Source organism: Lonchura striata, chromosome 7, assembly GCF_046129695.1.
Source record: "Lonchura striata isolate bLonStr1 chromosome 7, bLonStr1.mat, whole genome shotgun sequence".
In the NCBI taxonomy this organism is placed as follows: domain Eukaryota; kingdom Metazoa; phylum Chordata; class Aves; order Passeriformes; family Estrildidae; genus Lonchura; species Lonchura striata.
In genome coordinates this window covers 14,289,790-14,313,656 of record NC_134609.1, presented here as the reverse complement: position 1 = coordinate 14,313,656, position 23,867 = coordinate 14,289,790, and the positions used below count along the sequence as shown (strand labels likewise).

The 23,867-nt window shown below is 41.8% G+C and overlaps 1 protein-coding gene across 2 annotated transcripts in view; it reads left to right on the top strand.

Moving 5' to 3' along the window:
- MARCHF8 (membrane associated ring-CH-type finger 8) overlaps positions 1-16,885 on the top strand; it is an 89,479-nt gene extending 72,594 nt beyond the window's left edge. The window contains exons 4-8 of one of the 2 annotated variants that reach the window (XM_077784611.1): positions 2,240-2,319; positions 2,628-3,473; positions 5,396-5,576; positions 9,306-9,453; positions 11,974-16,885. In XM_077784611.1, the coding sequence (XP_077640737.1) occupies positions 2,240-2,319; positions 2,628-3,473; positions 5,396-5,576; positions 9,306-9,453; positions 11,974-12,278 (1,560 nt within the window). In that variant the 3' untranslated portion in view covers positions 12,279-16,885. The remainder of the gene's footprint in view (positions 1-2,239; positions 2,320-2,627; positions 3,474-5,395; positions 5,577-9,305; positions 9,454-11,973) is intronic. The other variant, XM_077784612.1, reaches the window with a different exon arrangement.
- The last annotated feature ends 6,982 nt before the right edge of the window (positions 16,886-23,867 follow it).

Here is a 23,867-nt window from a genome sequence, read left to right as displayed (position 1 = left end):
TTGTGACTTCACTTCCTACAATATATAGCTCTGTCTCCATGGCAGAATGCAACTTGCTGTTTTACTGGTTTAATATTTTGTTTTTAGAAGACTGCTCAATATATTTTTTAAACTATTTCATTATTTTAGTTTTATTAATTTGCAGAGTGAAACAGTTTATCAGTAAATTAGTGTCAGATCTTTCATTAAATTGTCAGACTTTGAGTTAAGAAAAAGTTACTGCACAAACCCTTATAAAAGATATGAAGTCAGGTGTACCTGCTTTTAGGAGAGGTTAAGCGTCAAAGAGAAAACAAATTTCCAGCAAGTACCTGAATTCACATCACTGCATGATCAGAATCCTGTGTCATTGGCATGTGCAAGTGGTATAAAATGTAAAGAACTGTCGTTTCCTGGATAAAGCCAGTAATTGATACTTGTTAATTTATTTTGTCACAGTCATTACATAGCTCAGTTTGCTTTCTGGCCCAAGGTTATTCTGCTGGGTTTTATTCTATACATGTACCCAGCTTTGGGTAAGATGGGAAATAAGTTACAATGTCTTACTAAGGGTTGAGAGGTGTGTGTCAGTCTTGGCTGAGTCTTGCCTTTGATTCCTGCAGGCCCAGCTGTAAATGGATACCTGTTTTTTCAGTGTCTGTGTACCTGAGGCGTCCTAATGTGAGGACAGATACATTGCTGTCTATAGTGCTGTTGACTAGAGAAATAAAACCTTAAAAGATGAGTTCTGTGACAAGGAAGGTTATTGTTTTATCTGTATTTGTAAAGTAGCATGTGCATGTATCTTCTCTCACAAAGAAATAAAGAGTATAATGTGTGACAAGGAACCTTGATTTTGCTATGACAGTGTAAAACTCTGTGGCAGCTTTGTTCAAATATACGATAGGGGCTTTTAATAAATTAAGTATAGAATTATAAGTCCCAAGACAGATACAGTGTGTGTTGCAACATGATCAAAGCAGTGATAGCTGAGCAGCTCTGGTGTCTGAAGCTGAAGCACAGGGCTGGGCACAGCAGGCTTCTGTGGTAGCACACCTTTTGTCACCTGAGGTCTCCCGGGTCTGGCTGTCTGCAGTTGCCTGACCCAGGTCTCTGCTGGCAGTGCTGGCTTCTGTGCAGCCCAATATGGAGAGGACATATCTGTTGTTCTGCTGACTGCGTTGTTCTTTCCTGGGTCTCAGGCTTTGCTGTGCAGATCAAAAGAGCTGTAAAGCTTTGTTTGAATTTTGAAGTGCAAACAGTGTTTGGCAGCAGTGGGTGAGCAGTGCAGCCTGTCCAGCAGCTGTGGAACATGGGAAACCCAGGTTTAAAGATTTTCTGTTATGAGGTTATTAATGCATGTGTCCTCCCCACAAAAGTCTCCAGGGAGAGTTGAGAAGTTTGTCAAAGTGACATGGAGGATACAGCAGCAGAAAAGGTCTTTAATAACAGCCAGTGGAGTGACAGCTGAGACAATGTTCTTTCTTAGCATATTGAGGTCAGATTTGTCTATTAAGTGTTAAATATACCAAGAGCTTCACTTTATGTTTTTGAGTTAGTTCAGCTAATTCTTAATTCTTCAGTTATTTTATTTCTCACTGTGTTCTTGTTGTGACTTAAAAATATGACTGCTGTCAAACCTCTTCTCCAGTATGGATCTTCCATCCTGAAATATCCTGTTCAGCTACATCCTGAGCAGGATGAAAGGCCTCAAAAAGTACACTAAGTACTTCAGGGAATGGTCTGGGTTGGCAGATGGAGCTCATGTGCATATGCTATTAAGGAATATAAGTCTTCAGGTTGTATTTGAGTCTCTGCCGGTTCTGTTTTGTGAAGAAACAGCTAGCCTCCAATCTCTTGCCATCATTTTTAGAGGAAGGATTAGCTATTCCATGGTAGCTAAATTCCAGCTAGTTTATACACACACTGACATCTAATTATTCTAATTACTGTAGCATTGCCCATTTCCTGAGCTATTGTTCTGTGCAATGTTTGACAGCTGGCAGGTTCCACTCCAGAGATGTCTGCATTTGACCTTGGGGTAAAACATTTCTGTTCTGATCACTGCTTCTCCAGGGTTGAGACTATGTGATCTTTTTCACATTTAACAGGAAAGTCACTTTCTTACAACGAGCCCTTGAGTATCTGCTGTGGAGGGTATCTGACTCCATGTGCTGTGTTTCACCCTGAAGGTGATTGCTCTGCATCCTGACTCCTGACTTGAGGTTTTTTTTGTTTGTTTGTTTTAATTTCACTGCAGGCTGGAAGTCCAACCTCTGTGTCTGCCCCTCACAGCTTCTCTCGGACTTCTGTTACACCATCCAACCAAGACATCTGCAGGTAAAGTGTGCCATTTGCGTGGCTACAGTGAGGCTCAGGCGAGGTTCAAATTAAGGAAAAACAAAACTGAAAAAGCATGTTTATGGGGAAGTAAGTGATGCGGGGTTCCCATTTGGAGCATACCGTTTGTTTGACTCAACTGCTGTCTAACACTGCTTTGTTAAATCCTACTGACTGTTTGGCCCTGCTATGTTTGCCATTCCCACACTAGCTGTAATTCTCATTTCTTCACTTTTAATTATATATGTTCTCTTTTTTAATTGTTTTTTTTTACTTTATGTGCTTTTATTCCACTATTCTGCATGCAGTTCCAGTGCAGTGTTTTCTGAGTGTTGTCATCACAGTCCAGTGCAGTCTGCTGTTGTCTTGAAAAATCCGCACTGCCAGAGCCCTATGACACAAGGGGTCACTGTGACAGTAATCTGTCAGGACACGTTACACGCAGCAAAGAGAAACTCCCGTGGGCAGGATCGGGGCCAGGCACTCAGGTCTGCTAAGAACGTAAAGCCCACCCGCACCCTGAAATTCTCCAAGTCCCTCAATGACGTGGACCAGAAGGCGCAGAGCACCAGCGAGTGCTTTGATTATGTGGAGCGGACACGCTCAGAAGGCAAACTGACCCTGAATCAAGAGCAGTGTTTAAGGATTAACAAATTTCATCTTAAAGAGAGGAAACCGCTGAATCTCAGGCCTCTTTCTTTTAGCAATTCTAAGCACTCCTATATCCCTTCCCTTTCCAACTACTCAAGTGCATCGGGAGGAGCAGAGAACCACAGCGCTGTACATATCCCCCTGCTGGAGGACAAGGTGGACCATGACTCCTCAAGGAGCAAAAAACTGTTGCGGTACCTTTTTTCCTTCTCCCACACCTCCAGCATCAGCAGCCTGCATAAATTTCATGAACTGGAGAGCTATTCCAGTCACTTCCAAGCTGACAAATCCTCCAGCATGCTGGTGGAAAGCACAGACTTCTGCTCTGATGATATGGGAGATGATGACGTCTTTGAGGACAACACCTCAGTGAAACTCAAAACAAAAGAGCAGCGGGCACCACTCTGTTCAGTTGAGAAGGACAGTGACCTTGACTGCCCTTCCCCCCTCTCAGAAAAGTTACCCCCTCTCTCCCCTGTGTCCACATCAGGGGATACCTGCAGGTTGGTTTACCAGAGAACCACCTACCTTGTTAACCCTCCCATGTGTGGTGGTGACTATTCTGCTTTCCCCTGCCTTTGTGTTGTTTCTGTCTCTTCTTTTACCCTGTCATCTTGCTAATACAGTATGTATGATTTGAAGCATGCAGCCTTTTCTCTGTGGTCATGCACCCCTCTGATGCACTTAACAAGGCTACTAAGCAAAATAACTACCTTTGGAGTCAAAGAAATTCTTCTAAAATGTATTTCAGGTCTGGGGTTCTGAGATACTTTATCAGTGCCCAAACTGGGAATACTATGAGAGATTCAGCTACACATCATAAAGGTCAAGCTGAATATGTCTTAGCTTTTAATGAGCAATGTGTTGTCCTGATAGCACTGCTAGTTTGGTCAGAGGCAGGGAATCAGGAGGAAAACAGACTGCTTGAAAATTGCATGTGAGATCAGATCAATATAGCTTTAGATTTCCCCCCCCAAGTTTGTATCCCACCACACGTTTTTCTTTGTTAAGGGCTTCCTGGTTGTCTTGGTCAAAGGGTATCTGAGCATTGGCTGTTAGTGGTAGGCCTGTATGAGGTCCATAGTGTGAGGTTCAAAAATGATGGGTGTCCTTATTCCAGCTACAAAGGATTATTCATGTGCACAGGTGTTAGGAACAACAAGATCTGGACTGTCTTCACAGTGACTTGTCTACTGGTCTGCCCTATCCCACATCAAAAATGTGCTTGAGGAGCAGGAGTCATCAAGTTCAGGATCAAATGTCTAATCCCTCTACCTAGCATTTTATTATCCTAGTCTTTCTCCTCCCTAACAGCACTTCCTCAAGCTGGCTTTGTTATTACTCTCCAATATTATTTCCCCCCTCATTACCACCATATCTAGTTCTGTACTGGCTTACCATCAATAAGATGCTGTTGTAATCCACCCACGCCTTCATTTCCACATGCCAGCTATCAGCAAGGTCACAAGAGGCAAGATGCTATACATCAGTAAGAGATTTCAGTAATAGACAGGGATGGCAGCAAGCCAGAATGTGCTTCACATATGCTTGGTAACTTGTATTCATTCCCTGAGCTCCTCACCATCCCCCTTTCAATTCATGACCTCTTCCACATGGTTAGAAGGACTTCACAATGCTTGATGCTACCCAGGGGTTGTGTATAAATTGAATCTGGAAATCAAATGTTAACAGCTGGTAGTAACTCATTATCAGATGTCTTTGCTGTTTGCACAATTAGGCTGTGAGAAAAATAGGGAATTTTGCAGAGCTAATGCTTCCTTAGCAACTCTTACTACGTCAGATTTGGAGAAGCAAAACCATTTAGACTAAGTGTGTTTTGGGGTTCAGATTCAGTGCTGTAGTTTTGCATTGTGAATCTGTCTCTTAGGAGTTTGTATTGAAATTAATCACTTGTGTAAAATCCAGGCTGTCTAAATTAGGTGTTCATGATCCTGGGGTGGACTGTTTCACCACTGGTATTGGAATTTTGTTATATCTTCTATTTCAAACTGTAGTACATGAGTAGCTGTACCTCTCTGCACATATTTTGTCCTGGGAAGTGCTGTCTGATCTGTTTAAATGCTACTTGCAGTTAAGTGCTATTGGTCTGGGTGAAACATTGTCATTTCTTGCTCCGTTTTTTCTTTCAGGTACTGCATTTCTGTCAGGCTCTATGTGTGTGCATCATCTGTGAGAAAGCAGCTCTCTAGTTAGCTGTGCCTGTGCTTAATTATTTTGTGCCTGTGTATGTGCTTGTGCTGCAATTGAATTGTTTAGTTTTAGCTCCTTTGTGGAACACATTCCTTTGATTTATATGTCTCGGGATCCTCAGTGAACATCCATGTGTGATCACAGATACTAGATGGCTCTTCCACATCCTTTCTGCTTCCTCTTCTCCTAATGAGCAGCTTTGCTTCTGATTCAGGATATGTCACTGTGAAGGAGATGATGAGAGCCCTTTGATTACCCCCTGTCACTGCACGGGAAGTCTTCATTTTGTGCACCAGGCCTGCCTGCAGCAATGGATCAAGAGCTCGGATACACGATGCTGTGAACTGTGCAAGTATGAGTTCATCATGGAGACAAAACTGAAGCCTTTGAGAAAGGTAGGCACAGGACCTGCTTCCCCAAGGACATGCTTTGTTAAATAGATCCACTCTGGAAGAGGCTGTCCCATGAGCCTGCAGCACCCACCATGTATTTATTAATGGTTTTGTGGCTCCTTAGTAAGTCTGGTCAGTCTTGTATAGGTACAAAAGGACTTGAATTAACACTTGCCCTGACAAATTCATCACTGGAATCCAGCTCTGATAACAGCTGTTACAGCCCAGCAGCTCTCTTTGTGTGTGTGTGTGTGTGTGTGTGTGTGTGTGTGTGTATATATATATATATATATATATATATATATATATGCGCATATATCCATGCAACAATCTGATATTTTTCTTTCAATTTTAGTGCACAAAACTCTACAGTTACCAATATTTTTTTAATGGCGAGCTTTGTATTACTGTTAGCTGCTTTACTTTGTGGCTCTAAGATCCGTATGGCTTTTAAGTTCTCTTCAAAATATGAGCGTTTCATATTAAATTTACTTTACATCACATTTCTTGGATGTAATTTAGTTAAAATTTGTAGCTTTCCCTTTCTCTTTAAAGGATCAAACTTACTTAGTGAAAATAATACATTATAAGTAGAAGGTGGTTCCCTGTTAAATGAGTTTTCATTTTCACCTTTTCGTAGGCTGTGAGTGACTAGAACCTGTATTTTCGTTTAATAGATAAGTATATTTCATAAATCTAGTGACTTAAAGTATAGGTGCTAAGATCAGTTTTGTGCTTCTATCCTCATTTTGTTTTCCCACATCCTCTGAGCTTTCAATGTCAGTTGTCCTGACATTAGGATTTTGAGATGGAAATCACTGGTATTCTTAGCACAGACAAGTCTTGCCATATCTGCCAAAGTGGAAAAGTTTGATAATGATAACCTTAGTCTGGAACTAGAATAAATGAGAAACATTAAATTCAGTTATGATGAGCCTAAATCATGTAGGGTGATAAGTTTGGACTGCAGCTATCTAAAAACTGTTATGAGAACTAGTCCAAATCCTAGAAGTGACTTCTAACAGAAAATAGAGCAGATTTCAAACACTTCTTATTTTTTCAGAGAGTTGTACTGTCTGCAAAGTGGATAGCTTAGCATGTCCAGTGGATAGGATGTCCTTTGTGTATGACTGTGGTGGATCATTGCCTTCTAGAACTGCTGCTTTTGGCTTGGTATCCCCTTGGCACAGAGTGTAGCTGTTTCTGAGCTGCACTATTGGTCATCATAAGCTCTTGTGTCTGCACAGACCATACTTTGCACAGCCCAACTATAGGGCAGGAAAGGAGTTACCCTAGAGAATCCAAAGAAGAGTTGCTATTGTTGTCAGTTGACTGCTGTTTTTTTTCTGTGCTTACTCTGCCTGAAGTGGGTGGTGAACATTTTCTGAATATTTGTGCCCTGTGGGAAAAAAAAAAAATGTGCACCTTCAGAAATGAGTCACTCAACATCATTAGTTGTATCTGAACAGGTCATCTGTGGGAAGCAGACAAGTTGCCAGAAGGTAGGGATAGAACCATAAATAGAAGGAGTTTGCCTCTCAAATATATATAAAGAGTCCTTTTAGATGTTCAGCTGCAGTAAAAAGATAAGATGCCTCTGTATCTTCAACTCAGCCCTTATGTAACCTTTCAGTCAGGAGAAAACAGCCTGGAATTGGTGAGTATGATCAGGATGGGACAAATAATAAGGGCTTCTCCTTCTCTGTAGGGTAGAAATGGAATTAAACTTCCATGGCATCTAAAGGTTGTAGTGCAGTGTTGGACTGTTCTAACACTAACATACTAAGGGAAGAGGGTGAGAACAAAATTTAGCTCAAATTAAGATGAGGGCAGACAAGAGAGAGATGTTTGATTTTAAGATTTCAGTGGAAAAAAGAGACATTAAATCTAAACTTTCTGCTGGGCTTTTTTTTTTTGTTGTTTGTTTTAACAACACTTGAAAAAAGTCCTGAACTGCTGGTTATTTTAAGTGGGAAATGGCAAATGCTGTGTCATCAGAATAATACAGCAGGGGCCTACAGACTTGAGTTTCCTCAAAGTCTCCTGCTAGTGTGCAATTTGCAGAATATTTTCTGTTTTGCTTTGCAGTCATCTCTCTTGAAGCAGTGAGGTGGTGCAAGCTGGTTTTGTGACTATGAAGCCAGCAGTTCACAGAAGGTATTGTCCAGCAGAGGAGCCCAAGCTGTGGCACAGAAAAGAGAACTGTAAATTAGTCAAAGCACAGGTCCTCCTGGCTCTGCAAAAGCATTTGCAAATAGATTTAACATGGTTGCTTTTTGGCAAAATAATTTGATTAATTTGTACTTTCTATCAATAGGCAACACCTTTTTATAGAAGCAAAAGAAATTTTCTATTTAAAATACAACATGCAAAGGGAATGTTTTGTTCAATCTTTTGATTGAAAAAATACAGCTTTCTAGTACAGTAAGTCTAGCATGTCATTCATGGAAGTACTCAATTCTTCTGCCATGATGAGGTTTGGATGCCCACATTACTGGAAATGTGGCTTGGGCTGGACAAAGTGATGTGTCTGTTGCCAGCACAGAGATGATCACAGAGTCTCTGTCTCATGTTTCAACCATTCTCGTTTTTGTGGCAGTGGAAGCAGTAATTCAACATAATGGATGATTTCAATCATACCATTAAGGTCATCCTTACACCCTTTCACATCATGCCTCCTTTTTGAAGTCCCCTTTTTCTACAAATTATACTATGAGACATCACATGCACCTTTTTATGCATGAGATGTTTGTATGTCCCAACATGTATTTTGTGGAAGTGTGAGAACAGCCTGTCATAACTCTCTTCCAAGTAGATATGCTGACGAATATGTGTCCCACATGCAAAAACTTTCATCATATATATAGACAAAATTACAGAAAAGAAATTTAAAACACAGCTTCTGGGTATCCCAGGTATGTTTGGCATATTAAAAGCATCTATAATAATTGTCTGGTTTCCTTGTATCTTTCTGAAAGTACATTGGCCTGGTTTTGTGGTTTTGTTTGGGCTATATGAGCTTTATTGTTAGATGCAGATCTGGGGATTTAATTTGCTGCATCCTCTCACTCTAGAAAAGCTGTCACCCCCCATTCTACTGTATATTCTTAGGGCATATGTATTTAAGTGCACTTGAAACACTGAAAATAAAGTGTGAGTGTCGCTGCTATAAGTGGTGTTAAGTACAAGTGAAGATTGAATGAAGCCCCCAGAGGCAGGAGGTGAGAACTGAACATCCATGGGACTCTGAGTGCCCACCATGAGGTGTTTGTCTTTACACAACCTGGTCAGTTGATCCATGTGCCACTTCCATTGTTCTGTTGAACACTTCCCTGAGCAAGGGTAGCCCCTCCCAGGGGAGATGCCCAGCTGCGGCTGTGGGTACCTGCTGTCAAGTGGGGAGCAGGGGAAGGAGCAGCACTGTTGGAGCCCTCTGTGCTGGAGCTGCCCTGTGTGGGTAAGCAGGGTGTGATGACACTGTCCTGAGGCGCTGGGTGGGAGCTGAGTCCCCTGTGGCACCAGGATGGCTCCTGTCACAGCAGGGTGAGCTGCCAGCCATCACACACATGCTGTGACCAATGCAGTGATGCCATCTGACTTTAAAAACCCTTGTTAGGAGGAAACTGGTCTCCTGTCTGGTTTTTGTTCTTATCAGCATTCTCTTTTCATACTCTCTAGTAATGACAATAAACTCCTAATCTCTTGCTCTGGTTCTTCCTGTTTTTTTGCCAGTGGGAGAAACTGCAGATGACAGCCAGCGAGAGGAGGAAGATCATGTGCTCTGTAACATTCCATATCATTGCCATCACCTGCGTTGTGTGGTCTCTCTATGTCCTGATAGACAGGACTGCTGAAGAGATTAAACAGGGACAAACTACCGGTATGTTATTTGCTTATCTTCGCTTATTCTCTTAGAATAATTATTTATCCTGATTGGAGAGAGGGTATGAGACATAAAGTGTTAAATGTAAACTAGTCAGCTTTACCCTCATATTGGGTTGGTTTAAGAGCAGAGTTCTAAAATTATTTTGTTAAATCAGTAAATTAACCAGTGAATTAATCTATGGGTACTTTTTAAATCTATTTCAGGTCAATTTAGTTTGCAGTTGTGAAATGCATGGATATGAGAGTTAACCCACTGTAGCCAGACACAAAGTTGCACTGCCTCAGCAAATTCATGTCTAAATTTGCAGATAACAATATAAGCATTTGTTTGCTGCTATGACTACCTTTAAACTTGGCAAAACTGGAACCATTTTTAAAAAGAGAAGAAGTAAGAGGAACCTAAATTCAAATCTTTGAGGTAAATCAACAGGGTTTTCTTTCCACCCAGTCATCTGTGGGCTGGGTTAGTCATCAGTGAGAGCCATGTTAGGCTGGGAAGACTTTTATGAGTGATTGCACTTGAAACAGAAGAAATTCAAGTTGAATATTAGGACTCGAATTTGCACAACTGAGATAAGATGCTTGCAATCTTATCAAGGGCTGCCACCCCAGTGCACAGGTACCTTAACTTCTTGAATAGAATGTTTTCTTCAGTATGTTAGCAGTAAACGTACCAAGATGAAATGTGTTTGCTTAGGTATGCTGGGCTGCAGATTTGCAGCTGTCACAAAACTGTTCCTCGGGCAGCTAAGCCTGAAGGTGGGGACGGAATGGATGGAAGCTGTTAGAAGGCAAGCTGTCCTTGCTTACAGAGCACTGTATGCCTATTAGACATGCAGGTGGAAAATGTTTTGCTGGTGATTGAACAGTGTCCTTCAGGGAGGTAGTTGAGCATTGCTAAACCTGTAAATCCACAGAGCTGTTAAAGTCTCTTCAGAGCAGAATCACTTGAAATTCAAAAGTTATCCTCTCGCTTCTCATTTAGGCTATAGTTGCATTGTTCACGACTTCAGTCAGGAAGCTGCTTCCAATGAAATCTCTTAGTTTCTGTTCCATCCAACCCCATTTCTTCCATGAACAGTGAACATTATTGGCTTTCCAAAAGTGTAAGGTTTCCATATGATAATGAAAAGGATATGTTTTCAGAGCTTTATCATCTCCAGGTTATTTATCCTGTAAATATATTAGATGAACATAATTAGGAAGGAATTATGTGAATATTTGGCACATATTATAATGTTTTCTTTTCTCCTTTCATTTGGATTCTAAATCCAAGGAGTGTTGTAATGAGCTGGGGGATGTGTGGATATATATTCATGTCTACACAGCAGCAAGCATGTGCTGTCACTGCCTACAGACAGCATCAGACAGCTCACCTTTGAATCAGAGGGTCAGATATGAATCACAGGTGGGATTTCATCAGTAGCTGCAATGCCCTTTGTATGCTGGGACTAAAATATTTGAATTTCTCCCACACTGCTGTGCATTTCCAAAACACCACCAGCCCTGTATCTTACTTAAAACTTTGAAGAGTTGGAAAGATACAATTTTATTCTCTGAAAAACCTGATAATGGTTGATTCAGCATAGTTTCATATCCATCTTGTGATGGCACTTATTTTAAAGAGGCTGGATGAATACAGGACCTATGTAAGCAGAATATGTATAAAAGGAATAGTTTTTCATTTACAGGTGGTTGATAGAAATGTAACAAGATCTACTTTCTAAATGTTCAAGCTAGACAAATTTAGGCAAAAAGTAATGGTGATAGTTTTTAAGGACAGAGGGAAAACTTGGAATGCTTCAGCATCTCTAGCACTTGCAGTTTTGTATCAGAGTAGATGCTCTAGTTCAGATACAAGTTCTTGAGTGTGATGCAGATAAAATTTTCCTCGTCTGCATAACAAACATGTCAAGCTCTATGGTAACAATCATTCCTTTATGTCTCCATGTGCTGTGTGATCACAGAGTTGGAACAGACTTGTTGGGTCACTGAGTTGAGTCTCTGCTATGAAGAGGAAATCATGCCATAGAATCCCTTTGATAATTTGATCCAGTCTTTGTTTAAAACAGGTGTAAAAGACCTAAGCATATCACTGGTGGTTGCCTTGACTCTGTGATTGTACTGCCTCAAGGCTCAGACACAGAAAATCAGTTGTTTTGGTTTTTTCTCTGGTGAAGAAGAATGTGATATGTGAAGCAGAAGTCTGTGTGTCTAACTTGAAAAGAAAAAAAAAAAAAAGCCAGACAGGAAAAATTGCAAAATAAGAATAGCTGGCATGACCCAAACTCTGTAACAGTTTCCTTACAGTGCATTTTTGAAAGATCCAGTTTAGTCCAGGTTAAGAAAGTTCGGCTGTAGTAAATTAAGCTACTTAGATAAAGTTTGGACACCCAAGACGACCTCTATATAAAAATACCCTCCCTCCTGGAGAGATGGTAGGATAATTTCCTGCTATTTGACTGACAGTTTCTGAGATGAATTTAATTCTTCTTTCCATTTTTTTTACTTCCAGGCATTCTAGAGTGGCCATTTTGGACTAAGCTGGTAGTTGTGGCTATTGGTTTCACTGGAGGACTTCTGTTCATGTATGTACAATGCAAGGTGTATGTACAGCTGTGGAAGAGACTTAAAGCTTATAACCGAGTAATATATGTACAAAACTGTCCAGAAACTAGCAAAAAGAATATTTTTGAAAAACCTGCACTAATGGAGCCAAACTTCGAAAGTAAAGAAATGTTTGGTGTTCACCATTCAGACACAAACTCTTCACATTACACAGAGCCAGAAGACTGTGCTGCAGAAATCCTTCATGTCTGATTTCTGGGTGGAAGGAGTATTTCCATATGTCCTTGAAGATTTGAATATCATTGTTTACTGCAAACTGCTCTACCTTTTTAACATCAGCAAACAGCTGAGGGCTGGCGGATGAATTTTTTACATTTGTGGGTTGTTTTTTTTTTTTTAGTTTGTTTTTTCTTTGGTTGGTTGGAATTTTTTAAAATCCCTTAGGCATATCTGTCAATGTCATCATGGTTGCATACCTCTCAACATTTTGTGTCTCCTACTGGCTGATCAAAGAGCCACAGGATGAGGCATTCACAGGGTAGAATGAGCCTTGGGTTTGGTATCAAGGAAGTCGCTAGCGAGCTGTCATCAGCTTCATGGAGTCTGTACCTTTAAAACATGACTCTTAAGTGATTCTGGAGGATGTGTAGTGTGGCGTTGGTTGGTTGGTCTGTTCTGTATGTGTGATGAAGGAGGTTGTCCCAGACAGTGAGAGAAATGTGAGAGTCTTATCTACCACTAACACTGCCACTAACATTGTGTCTCAAACAGCAGGTGTAAAATTTTGCTTTACATATTGCAATGAGACTTACAAAGCATATAGCACTTTTAAAAACCTTTATTTTGTGATATGTATGTCAAATGAGAATGAAACTTGAAAGAATGTGTCATTTTTGAAATATTTCTTCATTCTTTACCCCATCTATTCTTCTGAAACATAAACCTCTTGCCTTATGAAAAAAAAAAATTTAAATTTCAGCCTGTGATTCCCCACACATGCCCACATTATCTTACTAAATGTAACACTAAAAAATTCTGCCTCTTTGGGTTTCCTTTGAGGAGCAATTTTCTTCAAGGGATATTGCACTTGTGACTTGTGTATGAGGAATAGTGGATGTGTACAATGTTTGTTTCCAGTGATTTCAGTGCTCTGCTTTGGGGATTGGTTTTGATTTTTTTTCCCAACAGGTCAAACCATCAACATACCTGCACATATATACCTGATGTGGCTTTCATTCCAAACCATTGGCAAAGGGTTTGTTGCTATATTGATAAAAATGTGAGCTGTTACAGAAAAGAGGAAACTTGGTCAATACAGCTGAAACTGGTTTTCTTTTTTTAGTGCTATGTCTTGTTTGAATTACCCAAGAATTTGATGTTGTCAGAGGAAATGCTGACATGCAAGTCTGGGAAGTAAATATCACATTAAGTAGATACATTTAAAAATACCTGCTTGATGTGAATGCACTGTGTGGTCAGAGAATAGTATATATCTGTGCTTTTGAATTTGGGACTGGCTTTTTAATCAGTCAGCTTTCATGCAAAGAGTGGGACAGCTTTAAAATCTGTTAGCAAGACTTTAGACAGTTTCCCAAAGCCTGGGGTGTCTGCAGTTGATTTGTTTATCCAGTCTGTTTCACTGCACCACTGTCCAGCTTTAAGCCCTCATTTAACCAAAGTCTCAGTATGACTAGAGCAGAAACAAAGCCCCATGAAAAGTCAGCACATGAGGCCTCTGCATTTGAAAGCTGACTTGCCCTACCTGAGCCCTGTCTAAATCTCTGTCAAGTCAATGATCATAATATGGCTGGTTTTAGTAGGAGTTGCCTGGACTTCTCAGGTAAAAGTTTCTGTTTACTTGCTGAGATAGTGAACTAAATTCTTAGTTCTAGTTCAAGTTTCATTTAGTATTTTTGAAGTACGACTTTGGGTACATTCTTTTCATAGTAAAAACAGCTGCTTTAAGACTTCTTAAAATATAACAGTAAGAGATCAGGGATTTTTTTCCTTAAAATGTAATATTAATTTATTTCTAAATCAATATTTTAATAGAAGGCAGAGAAGGGACTCTGGTAAGAGAACACTCATCCCAGTGGTTTCTGGAAGCTGTTACAGGAAAAGCACATGTGCCTCTGTCACTTCATGCTTGAAGCTTACTGTCTGTGATCTTCATGAACAATGTGGTACCTTGTTCTTGAGATGTGTTAAAACATCCAGACCTCTGGGCAGTCCTGGTAAAGCTGCACTGGCATGGATTTGTGTACTGTACTAGCTGTCAGGATGTCCCATGCTTAAGTGATACAGGCAGACAAACCCTGCATACTCTGCTAGTATTGGGGCAGTCTTTGTGACCATACACATGCAGAGTTTGTTGCCTGTGCCTGCCATATTTAAAGTGCAATTACTCAAGACCTTTCCTGAACTTTGCTGTGGGTGATCTTCTTCTGAAAACCCAGATAATACACTGTCTCGTTTTGTTTTCTGTTTTGTTCTGTGAAAGATTCACTAGCTAAACTCAGGTGGGTTAAGTATGAGGTCTTGCACACCTTCATGATGTTCTTCTGAAAAGCCCAAGTGCACAAGGCCTGCCCATCTGTGAGAGGCTCACGTTACAGCTGCAAGGTGCACAGGATCAGCTGCTGAGCAATGCTGTGCACTGCTCATCCTGTCTGGGCTGCTGGGTGAAATGAAGATGGACAAGTCCTGCTGTGAAACCTGCTGGGAAACCTGGCTGTTCTCCAGCTCACCTGAGTGGCTCTGGTGTATGAGCAATGTTCTGACATTGCCGAACTTGCTGCTTCTGCTTCAGTCACTGTTGTACATGGTTCTGGGTGAAGCATTGCAAAATCTCATTTGGTGTTTTGGGAGCTGCATGTGGAATGTGCCAGGTCTTGTTCAGTGTATTCAGGGTACTGAAGGTTTTTGCTGTGCCCCTGAGTATCTCAACTTGTAAAGAAAAATCATCTCCAGCAAAATCACTTGGGGAAGAATACTTGTGAATGAAAATGTTTTAGCCTATGTTGCTGCTAACAATTCCCTCTCCCAGCAGTTCTTTTCTGAATGAAAATTAAGGCCTATTATTTAAATTCTTTATACTGCTTAGGAATGCTCATACCAGGAAAGACTGCAGAAGAGATCCATCTGTCAGGGGGTTTCATTTATGCTGGTGACACTTCTCAAGCTGATTCTTGCTTGGTGTTAATGGTGAGCTTCTGGAGATGCAGTTCTCTGCTTTTGCATGGTGCCATCAAATGTTTGAGAAGGCTGAATGGTGCTTTTTTCTTCTTTCTCCTCAAGAAGATAATGCTGACTTTTTTTGAGCTTCCAGCTGTGAGGCACTGATGCCAGCTCAGGTGAGCTCTGGCCTTTCTGTTCAGATGTCAGTACAGGGAACATTCACCCCCTGTTAGATCAGGCTTTCCAGAACTTCCTTCTGGCAGCTTTTGAAATGACTGAATTAGAAGTCTGGTCCATGTATTTGGCCAAAGTTAGCTTGGGTTACCCTGGGACTTTCCTGAGACCAGAATGTAAGTAGGAGGGAGCATAGGCTTAATGCCATCTTCTACTACAATCCCTTCCCTGGGTTGCCAGAGCCTTTTCTGATATATCCAATGCCCCATGTAATTGACCCCATTCTATTGATAGCACTCCTGTGCAAAAAGACACCATCTGGGCCAAGGAAATTCCCCTGCTGTGTCACATTGGATGAATCTGCCAGCTCATGAATGTCCATTATATTACAAATACAGGTGTGTGCTGCAGAAGGTTGATTCTGTGTAAGAGCTGATGAGATATTAAATTCCTATGGATTCTCAGGACTTTTTCAGCTGTAAGCCTGTATTTTGGGAGTGAGAATGGTGTTTAAAATGTGCTCTGAAGAGATGGCCAGACCCTGGGACAGCTCCCTCTGGTTGAGTGTCATTGAGATTGGCTTTGCTTCAGCAGGGAGGCATTCATTGAAGACTGAATGAGCCTCCGAGGGCTTAGAGAAGTACTGGGCCTCTGTGCTGTGCCTGGGAGTTGCTGGGAAGCAGTCATAACTCTGTTCAAGCCAGCCCTCTGTACTGACCAGAGCACGAGGCCCACTTGGTGCTGTAAGGAAGGGGCTGCTTGGCCTGCCACTCATGGGAAACCTTGGAAGTGATGCATGGATGTCGCCATGCACAGGAGCTTCTGCCCTGTGTGTGGCAGAGTATGTATCTATTGCAAAGTGGAAACCAGGTCCAAATTTCTCCTAAAGCTGACATGTGTTAAGATACAGATTTCTGCTGTGGTCTGCTCTGGAGACTGGCCAGCAATGAAAGGGGGGAGGTCAGTGACTCTGGATTGGGTCCCTCTCAGATATGGGTCAAAAAGGGTAAATACAAAAGCAAGGATATTGCTGGCTGGATTTCCTTAGTGTTGTATTAGATACGCAAAGAAAATTTCTAAGTGGGACCTTTTATTTTGTGATTATTTTTTAGTTTTGAGATATTGCGGTGTCTGTATATTCCAATGAAGTACTGAAAGCACTTGTCTTTGTATAGAAGATAACTGTTTAAAAATTGCAGCTAATCTTGTATTTAGGTAAAACATTTGTAGATAGGTAATTGTATAATGTTGAAGAACTTTACACTGGCATGTGTTGTATAACGTTTATACAAGACACTTCATACTTCTGCAGAATTTTTTAGTTATTAAATTTCTAGTAACTTAATGTATAGTTTTGTATCCTTTCATGTATGTTCATTTTCTCAGTATTACCACTTGCAGAATTATTTTTAGTTTCTTAAACTGTAATTGGTTATTTGTGTGTGATACACAGGGTTATTGACTGCAGCAATAAAGTGTTTCTATAAAAAAAAACAGAAAAACCCAAACCCCTTATAGTATCCATTTTGTTTGAAAAAGCATGGAGAGAAAAATTGAGTAAGATGATGGTCCATACACAGAACTTGATGGCTCTTCAGTGTAGGAGACCAGTGCAGAGTAGCATCCCAAGACAATTTGATGATAAAATTATTTGTAATGAAAAAGGCATTGTAACCATCAGACTAATTGGACAACTCCTTCAATGCAGGTGCTTTGGCTTCGAATACAGGAATCATGGGGAGAAGTTTTTGGTTTCTGCCACGCAAGAGGTGGGAAGCGAAGATTCCCATGGGCATTAAAATCTGACCTTTTGGAATCAACACTTCATGGGGCATCAAATGCTTCATATCTGAAGTCAGCATTTTCACATGCATCTGTGTAGAGGTGCAGAGCAGAAGATGCTCATTGCTATGATTTTCATCTAGGAAAAATAGTAATTTTGTGTACAGAAAACACATTTACTAGAAAACATTTGTAGCACCAGTAGGTCAAGTAAACTGCACTGCTGTGAGAGAGCTTGTTAGAAAGGCATACACACCATAGGGCAAAGACCTGGAGAGTTGTATCTGTAACAGACACAAGGGGGCTCAAGGAAAAGCTTTTCATTTCTGTTTAAGTAGTAATTAGTTTTTAATTTTCTTTTAGGTAAGGAGAGGGAGGAATCTTAAATCTGCAACCCTCAGTTGTCTTCCATGCAAAACAAAAGTCTCTGTCCTACATTCCCTTTGTAAAGACAATTTGTAAAGAAAGGGAATGTAATAAATTAAAAAGGGGCTGTAGTAAATTAAGCTACTTACATAAAGTTTGGGGATCCAACAAAACCTCTATACAAAAATACCCTCCTGGAGAGGTGGTAGGATAATTTCCAGAGCCTGCTGCTTGACTGGCAGTGTCTGAGATGAAAAGCTGATAAATGGTTTAAGGAACAGAGCCCACAAAGCCATCTGGCTGCCAGTTAAAAAGTGTTTCTTGTCTTGGGCTCAGGCATCTCGAGTTAATTATAAATTAACTTACTTCCTCTTGTAAACCGTATTTTCATCTGAAAGAGTATTACTGTCACTGTGTGAAGTGTGTCCATCTCTGAGGCAGAGAACAGCACTGGCTGAGCAGCATATGGCACAGCTGTGACTACAGGAACAGGATTTTTCATCTGGTCCCCAGGAACTGGAGCTGGCTGGTGAGTAGTTACTGGCTGGCAGGACCAGCATGACTTGTCTCTTGGAGCAGGGCAGGAGGTAGTTGGGAAGCAGAAGGGAAGCATTTTGCAAGGTCCACGCGTGCCCTGTGGAGGCTACAAAGGTGTCAGAAGATGCAACTCCAGCTGCCGATTCTGAAAATCAAATCCTCTCTCAAAAACCTGGCTCCTGCCTGCACTGCTGCTCAGCCCCCTGCACTGCTGCAGGAACTGGACATCTTGCAGCCACCCTGTGCAGCAGTCTCCTGTCAGCCACCCTTCCATTCCAGATTTCCCTATCCCCAGTGTGTTATCCACCTCATGCTATGCTTGTCCTTTTCCTGTCTACTTGTGCAACCCAATTTCCTTCCTCTTGCCCCCTTCCTCACTTGCCTCTGGGCCAGGCTGGCTTGAGGGTTGTGCTAGGATGTACCAAATTGCAGACAATGTGTGGTTAGTAGGAATGACCATAGAAGTACCCAAAAGCAACACTGCAAACAAAGGTCTGTGTTCCCTTGTGATCCCAGTTCCTCCTGTAAATCCTCTAGGCTCCAGTCTCTGATGTGTAGAATGCTCTCTGACATTTTGGCACTGTATTGTGTACCACAATACAGCAGAAGAGGATGATCTTCACTGCCTTGGGTGGATATATAACATAAAATCAGGCAAGAATATCTCAATATAAACCAAGAACAGAACAGAGGAAAACGAAGTTCATCTTGGCTAGATTGGAGAAAGGAGGCAGGGGAGGTTTAAAAAAAAAAAAAAAAAAAACCAAAAGAGCCCTGGACAAACAAAATAGGAAGCAAATCCAGTGCATTATACAGGGTAGAGTAATTAGAAATGTAATATTACTCAGGCAGGGTCGAGTGATGGTAGACTAGGAGTGCTCTTTCAAGTGCATTCTAAGGAAAGGCAAGAATGTGTCAGAGGAACAGAGATCTGAAAATAGAGAGTAACTTTGAGAGTATTAGGGAGATAAATGAAGTTGTCTCAAAGACTAACATCAGAGGAGGGTTTGAAATAACTGAATAAAACACAGAAGGCTGTACAGAGTTGGGGGGTAGCAGGGGTAAGATCACCACTCAGGGTGTGCTCATTAAATCCTGAACCTCCAGGGAATCAGGCTTGCAATTCGTAGCACTTTTAGACTTTGCTAAATTTTGACTTTCAGGATGCCAGTCAAATTTGGTGGCAGCACTGTGCTGTGTTAGGTTGTTCTCATACTGTCTCAAAGGCCACCTGTAAACAAGGCAGGCCAAGCAGGCTCAGGAGAGTTCATCACTCTTAGAGCTGTAGGGTCTGATGCTGGGCCAGCAGGTTCCTTTGTCATGGGAAGCAGTTATCCTTGTGGTTGGGAGAGGACAGGAAATGTCTTGGGCTGGTGACTAGATCCCAGCTGCGAGAGCACAACTGTCCAGGATAGTATGTCATCGATCATCTCTGCTTTACTCCTGAGCACCCCAAAATAACTCATCAAGTACTATTGTTCCCTTCCTACAGATAAACCAAGGTCTCTCTAGAGCCTGGCTTGCCACTTATTTTGCTCTCATGTTTACCTTCTTGCTTTGAAAGTGCTGTATTAAAGGAGAAGTGATTCTGATAATGGGATTATCTAAACCAGTATTTCCTTATGCCAGCAAGTTGATGGTTTATTTTATCCCAAGTCTGCTTTCAGGACTATGTTAAATTCACGGTCATATATAAGGAGTTGGTGTACACCAGAGGAATCAGATGTAAATTAAATCAAACCATTCCACTGAGCAGCCTTCTTGCAGCCCTGGACCAAATCAAGCTGTGGTAGAAGTTAGAGGTATTATTTCAAGGATTAATTTGAATTTACCTGATGTTGCACAGGCCTCTGTCAAGATTCTACCTTTGCTTCCTGGGCTTAGGAATTTTGCAGCAGTTTTCAGTCTTTCACTGCTGTTCTAATTTTGTAGTTGTCAGATGTGTGCAGCACAAAATGATACCTAAAGAGTAGCCACTAATGCAGCTGTATTCCTTGTGTTTGCCCTGCCTGTGGCTTAACGTGTCCCATGCCTTTGCTCTCCCCTCCACTTTTAGCACTGTTACCTGCACAGCCTCAAGCAATGGTTTGGGGAGGGAAAACCTGAAAGCACATTGCTTTCTGTCTGCCTCCCTCTTCTCCTTAAGTGTAGCTGCACAGCTACATCTGCAGAGGAAGGAGAGGATCTACACATTTAGGGGGAAGTGATGAGGTCAGGCAGTTCCAGATCCCATGGTCCTCAGGGCTGAGGGATGTGTCCTAACGTCATGTTAACTGGGATGAAGGATCCAAGGAATACCAGTCCATAAAGAGGGTAGGAAGTTCATGGGGGTAGAGAGACTGTCAGCCTCTTGCAACCTGGATAGTCCCTTGCAGAAAAGGTATAAAGATACTGTATTAAGTGTTGATATAGTAGTCCTGTTGGGGGTTGTGAGAGTCAAATGGTGCCAGAATTGCTGCTGTCTGGATGGCAGAGCAAGGACACTGTGCTGAGCCTTGCAACTCTAGAGTTCCTTTCTGGGCACAGAGGTGGGACAGAGGCAGTTCTACAAACAAGGAGGGTTTTCTCTCCCCATTCTGGGGGAGTAATATGCAATTAGCATCCATATGGTCTCAACTATTAAGCTTGTGCCCTTTAGATTGTTTATGTAGCTTGAAAATTTCTGTAGGCTCTGCTGCTCCTCTCTGTCATTTGTTAATTGCTGCATTGTATCATTCCTCCCTACTCCCAGTCCTTATTAACATATTTCAGGAGGGCCATCTGCCTACCCCAACTGCCTGTAACCTCAGGAGGGCTGTAAGATACACGGCATCTTCCAGAACAACCTTTATTTTCACTGGCACTGCGTGAAGGTAAAGAGGGACAGCAGCTGACTTCTGCTGTGAGTTTCCATGTAGTAAATCTGAGGGATGTTTAGGGGAAGGGGAGCTGTGAGTGAGGAGCAGCAAAATCTCTGGCAGAGTAGACATGCGCTTGCAGGCAGCTGTCCTGCCCCACACTAACACTCAGCCAGACCAGGAATAGCAGCTGCTCGTGTTTTAAGGGCATGGCTTCCCTGCTGCCTTGTGGCTGCACAGATCCTGCTGCCTTAGTGAAACCCTCCCCAGGAGAGGAGCGAGGTGTTTTTGCACAGGTGGTGCAGGGAACAATTCCTACTTCCCCAGGGAAAGGGTTGAGGGAGTGTAAGCCTGAGCTGGTGGTGGCAGTATAGTGTGGGTCTCCTTATAAGTGGGGTAATATACTCTCAGGATAAAATGGTTGGGTTTGGTTTTTGTGTATCCTGCATTTTGTCTGACAGGATTTTGACAAAGTGTTTGAAATTGTGCCAAAAGTAAAAACTATCAATAACCTTTTGAATGGGGACCTTATGTTAAAAGTGAGAAGTGCTAAAAGAGCAGACCTAAAAAGAGACATAGTTGTGAAGAGGCTGGTGAGGCACAACAAATGCTTTCCTGTACAGGACTGAGCTTATCTAGTATTTTTTAATGAGTTTGTAAGAGGAGTTGTAACACTATAGGGAGAGTCCCCATCAATCTTTGTTCAGAAGAGCCTCAAACCATGTGAAGACAGAACTCATTACTCAGTTCAAATGCTGCATCACAGCTGAAATGCAAAGAAACATGGAAACCCACTGATCAAGATTTGATCTTGCCACTTTGTTCCATATTTGCAGTGAAAATGAAGGTGTCTAGAGAGAGGCCTTAGGTATGACAAATCTGTTTCTGAAGCACTTGATATATTAGAAGGGTTTCTGATGTCTTTCAATGAAGGCCGTGAACCTAAATTTAGTAACTTTAGGACTAGCAGGTCTTGTGCAAAAATGAAACGGAACTGTGAGTTCTTAGAAATCTTATGTAAAGGGAAGGGGAAAGCAAGGAAGATCTTACTGGGTTTATGGTGTGCTTCTATGTGGCAATATTGTTCATGGAAGTGATCAGAGTGCAGTAGCGAGGATCCCTTGCTGCTTAAATCTCAGGAGGATGAGTCAGATCTCTGGGCTGGGATTCTGCAACTGCCTCGGGTGGGTCATGCAGCAGTTGGCCATTTTGCACTTCTGTGTTATTTAAACAGTAGCAGCAGACTAGAAATTGATGCTGAGTACTTTTGAATCTTTTCTATGTCTATATATAAAAGCATATACTGAATGTGGGAGAGCTTTGAAATCTAAGTCACAATATAGAAAATTCTTGAGTTACTACTTGACCTGAAGGGACATAGGGGACCTTCCCTGACTCTTCTGGGTGAGCATAGCCCAGTATGTCTCTGCAAAAGAAAAACAGGATCCTTTCAAGGGCAGCACAGGCTGTCCCTGTTGTCCCCATTGATGTGTAATGACAACATGTAAGTACCTTAAAACATAAGACAGGCTACAGCCTATCTTGGGAAGCTGAGGCAGAGAATCCATAAGCATATCTTATGATGTTGCTCAGCACACCAACAGGCACAAGGCACTTTGCAACTGGACTTGCCAGAACAGAAACAGGCAGAGCCAGCAACAACTTCCAACTTTACTTGGCTTTAATTGCTCACTTCCTCTGTATTTGAAGGTTGCTGCCTCACCTGCAGGCAGAGTGCCTCATACTGAAAGTGCTACCAAAGTATGATTTGATTCATTACTATCATAATTAATTAATCCTAATTAATCCAGTACAGAACCTCTGCTCTAACTGTACCACAAGTAAAGCACTCCTGAGGTGGTTTTAATTATCTTGTTATGTATATCTATCACTAAAGATTCACAATAGCCAGCTAGGCCAAGTGCCTGACCACAAAGAAATGAGGAGCTAGGTTTGATCACAGAGCAATGATGAAAGGACATTGAGATGTGCAAAAGCACAGACCAGCTCCTCTCAGCACATTGTCATGCAGCTGCTGCTGCAGCAGCACAAGGGAAGATTATCAGTGAGATAACAGGGTTGGCAGCATGTAGTATTTGCTTGATGAAATACTCAAGAACAGTAATAGTGCTCTTGGTGTCAAAGTGCCAAGTATGCAGTGTCACTGCTATGCCTTTATTTCTCTGGGCAAGTTGGAGTGTGGAGGAAGCACAGACAGCTCTTCTGTCAGCATCTGAATGGTAGCAGGTGCTTGGTGTACTCAGGGTGGGGAGTATGAAATGGGATGTTTAGAGGCCTTTCTGCAAATGGGGAACTGGTTGTTATGTACAGTTCTGATCTGCAGACATGCTGGAATTTGGTGTTACAGACAGTAATACAAAGACAGCAGGGTTTTTCAAAAGCTCAGAGGAATACGGGGAATAAAGCATGGGCACATACAGGGGTCTAGCCCTGAGGAAAGTGTGAGCTGTACACAGATTTGGTATAGAATGAGGGTGCAGTATGGTGTGAGTCACCATTCCTGGGAGTAGTCAAAAAATGTGGTTACAGCACTTAAGGACATGGTTTAATGATGTATTTGAGTGGTCTTGATGATCTTAAAGGTCTTTTCCAAGCTTAAAATTTCTATGGTGCTGATAGAGTGAGTTATTTTGGATGGTGAAGAGTGGGATATTTACAGTGCATAGTGTGTTGTGTCAGTGTAGTGTGAGTGTAAGGAGCACCCAGAAGAGTAGGTGTGCCTGCACACTGGGCTGGTGTGGAGGTGCGATTACAGAGTGCAGAGCAGTCTAAGATGAAATCCTGTAAATGTAGAGGCACACGAGGCTGTGCCGACATGAGCTGTGCCTGGCAGGGTCAGTACTGTGTGGAGCACTGTGCTGCAGAGCCGAGAGCTCTGGGTGCTGTGTAGAGCTGTGAAACTGTGGGAGGTTACCAAGAGGAAAGCAGAGCGTGGAGCTGGTGCACA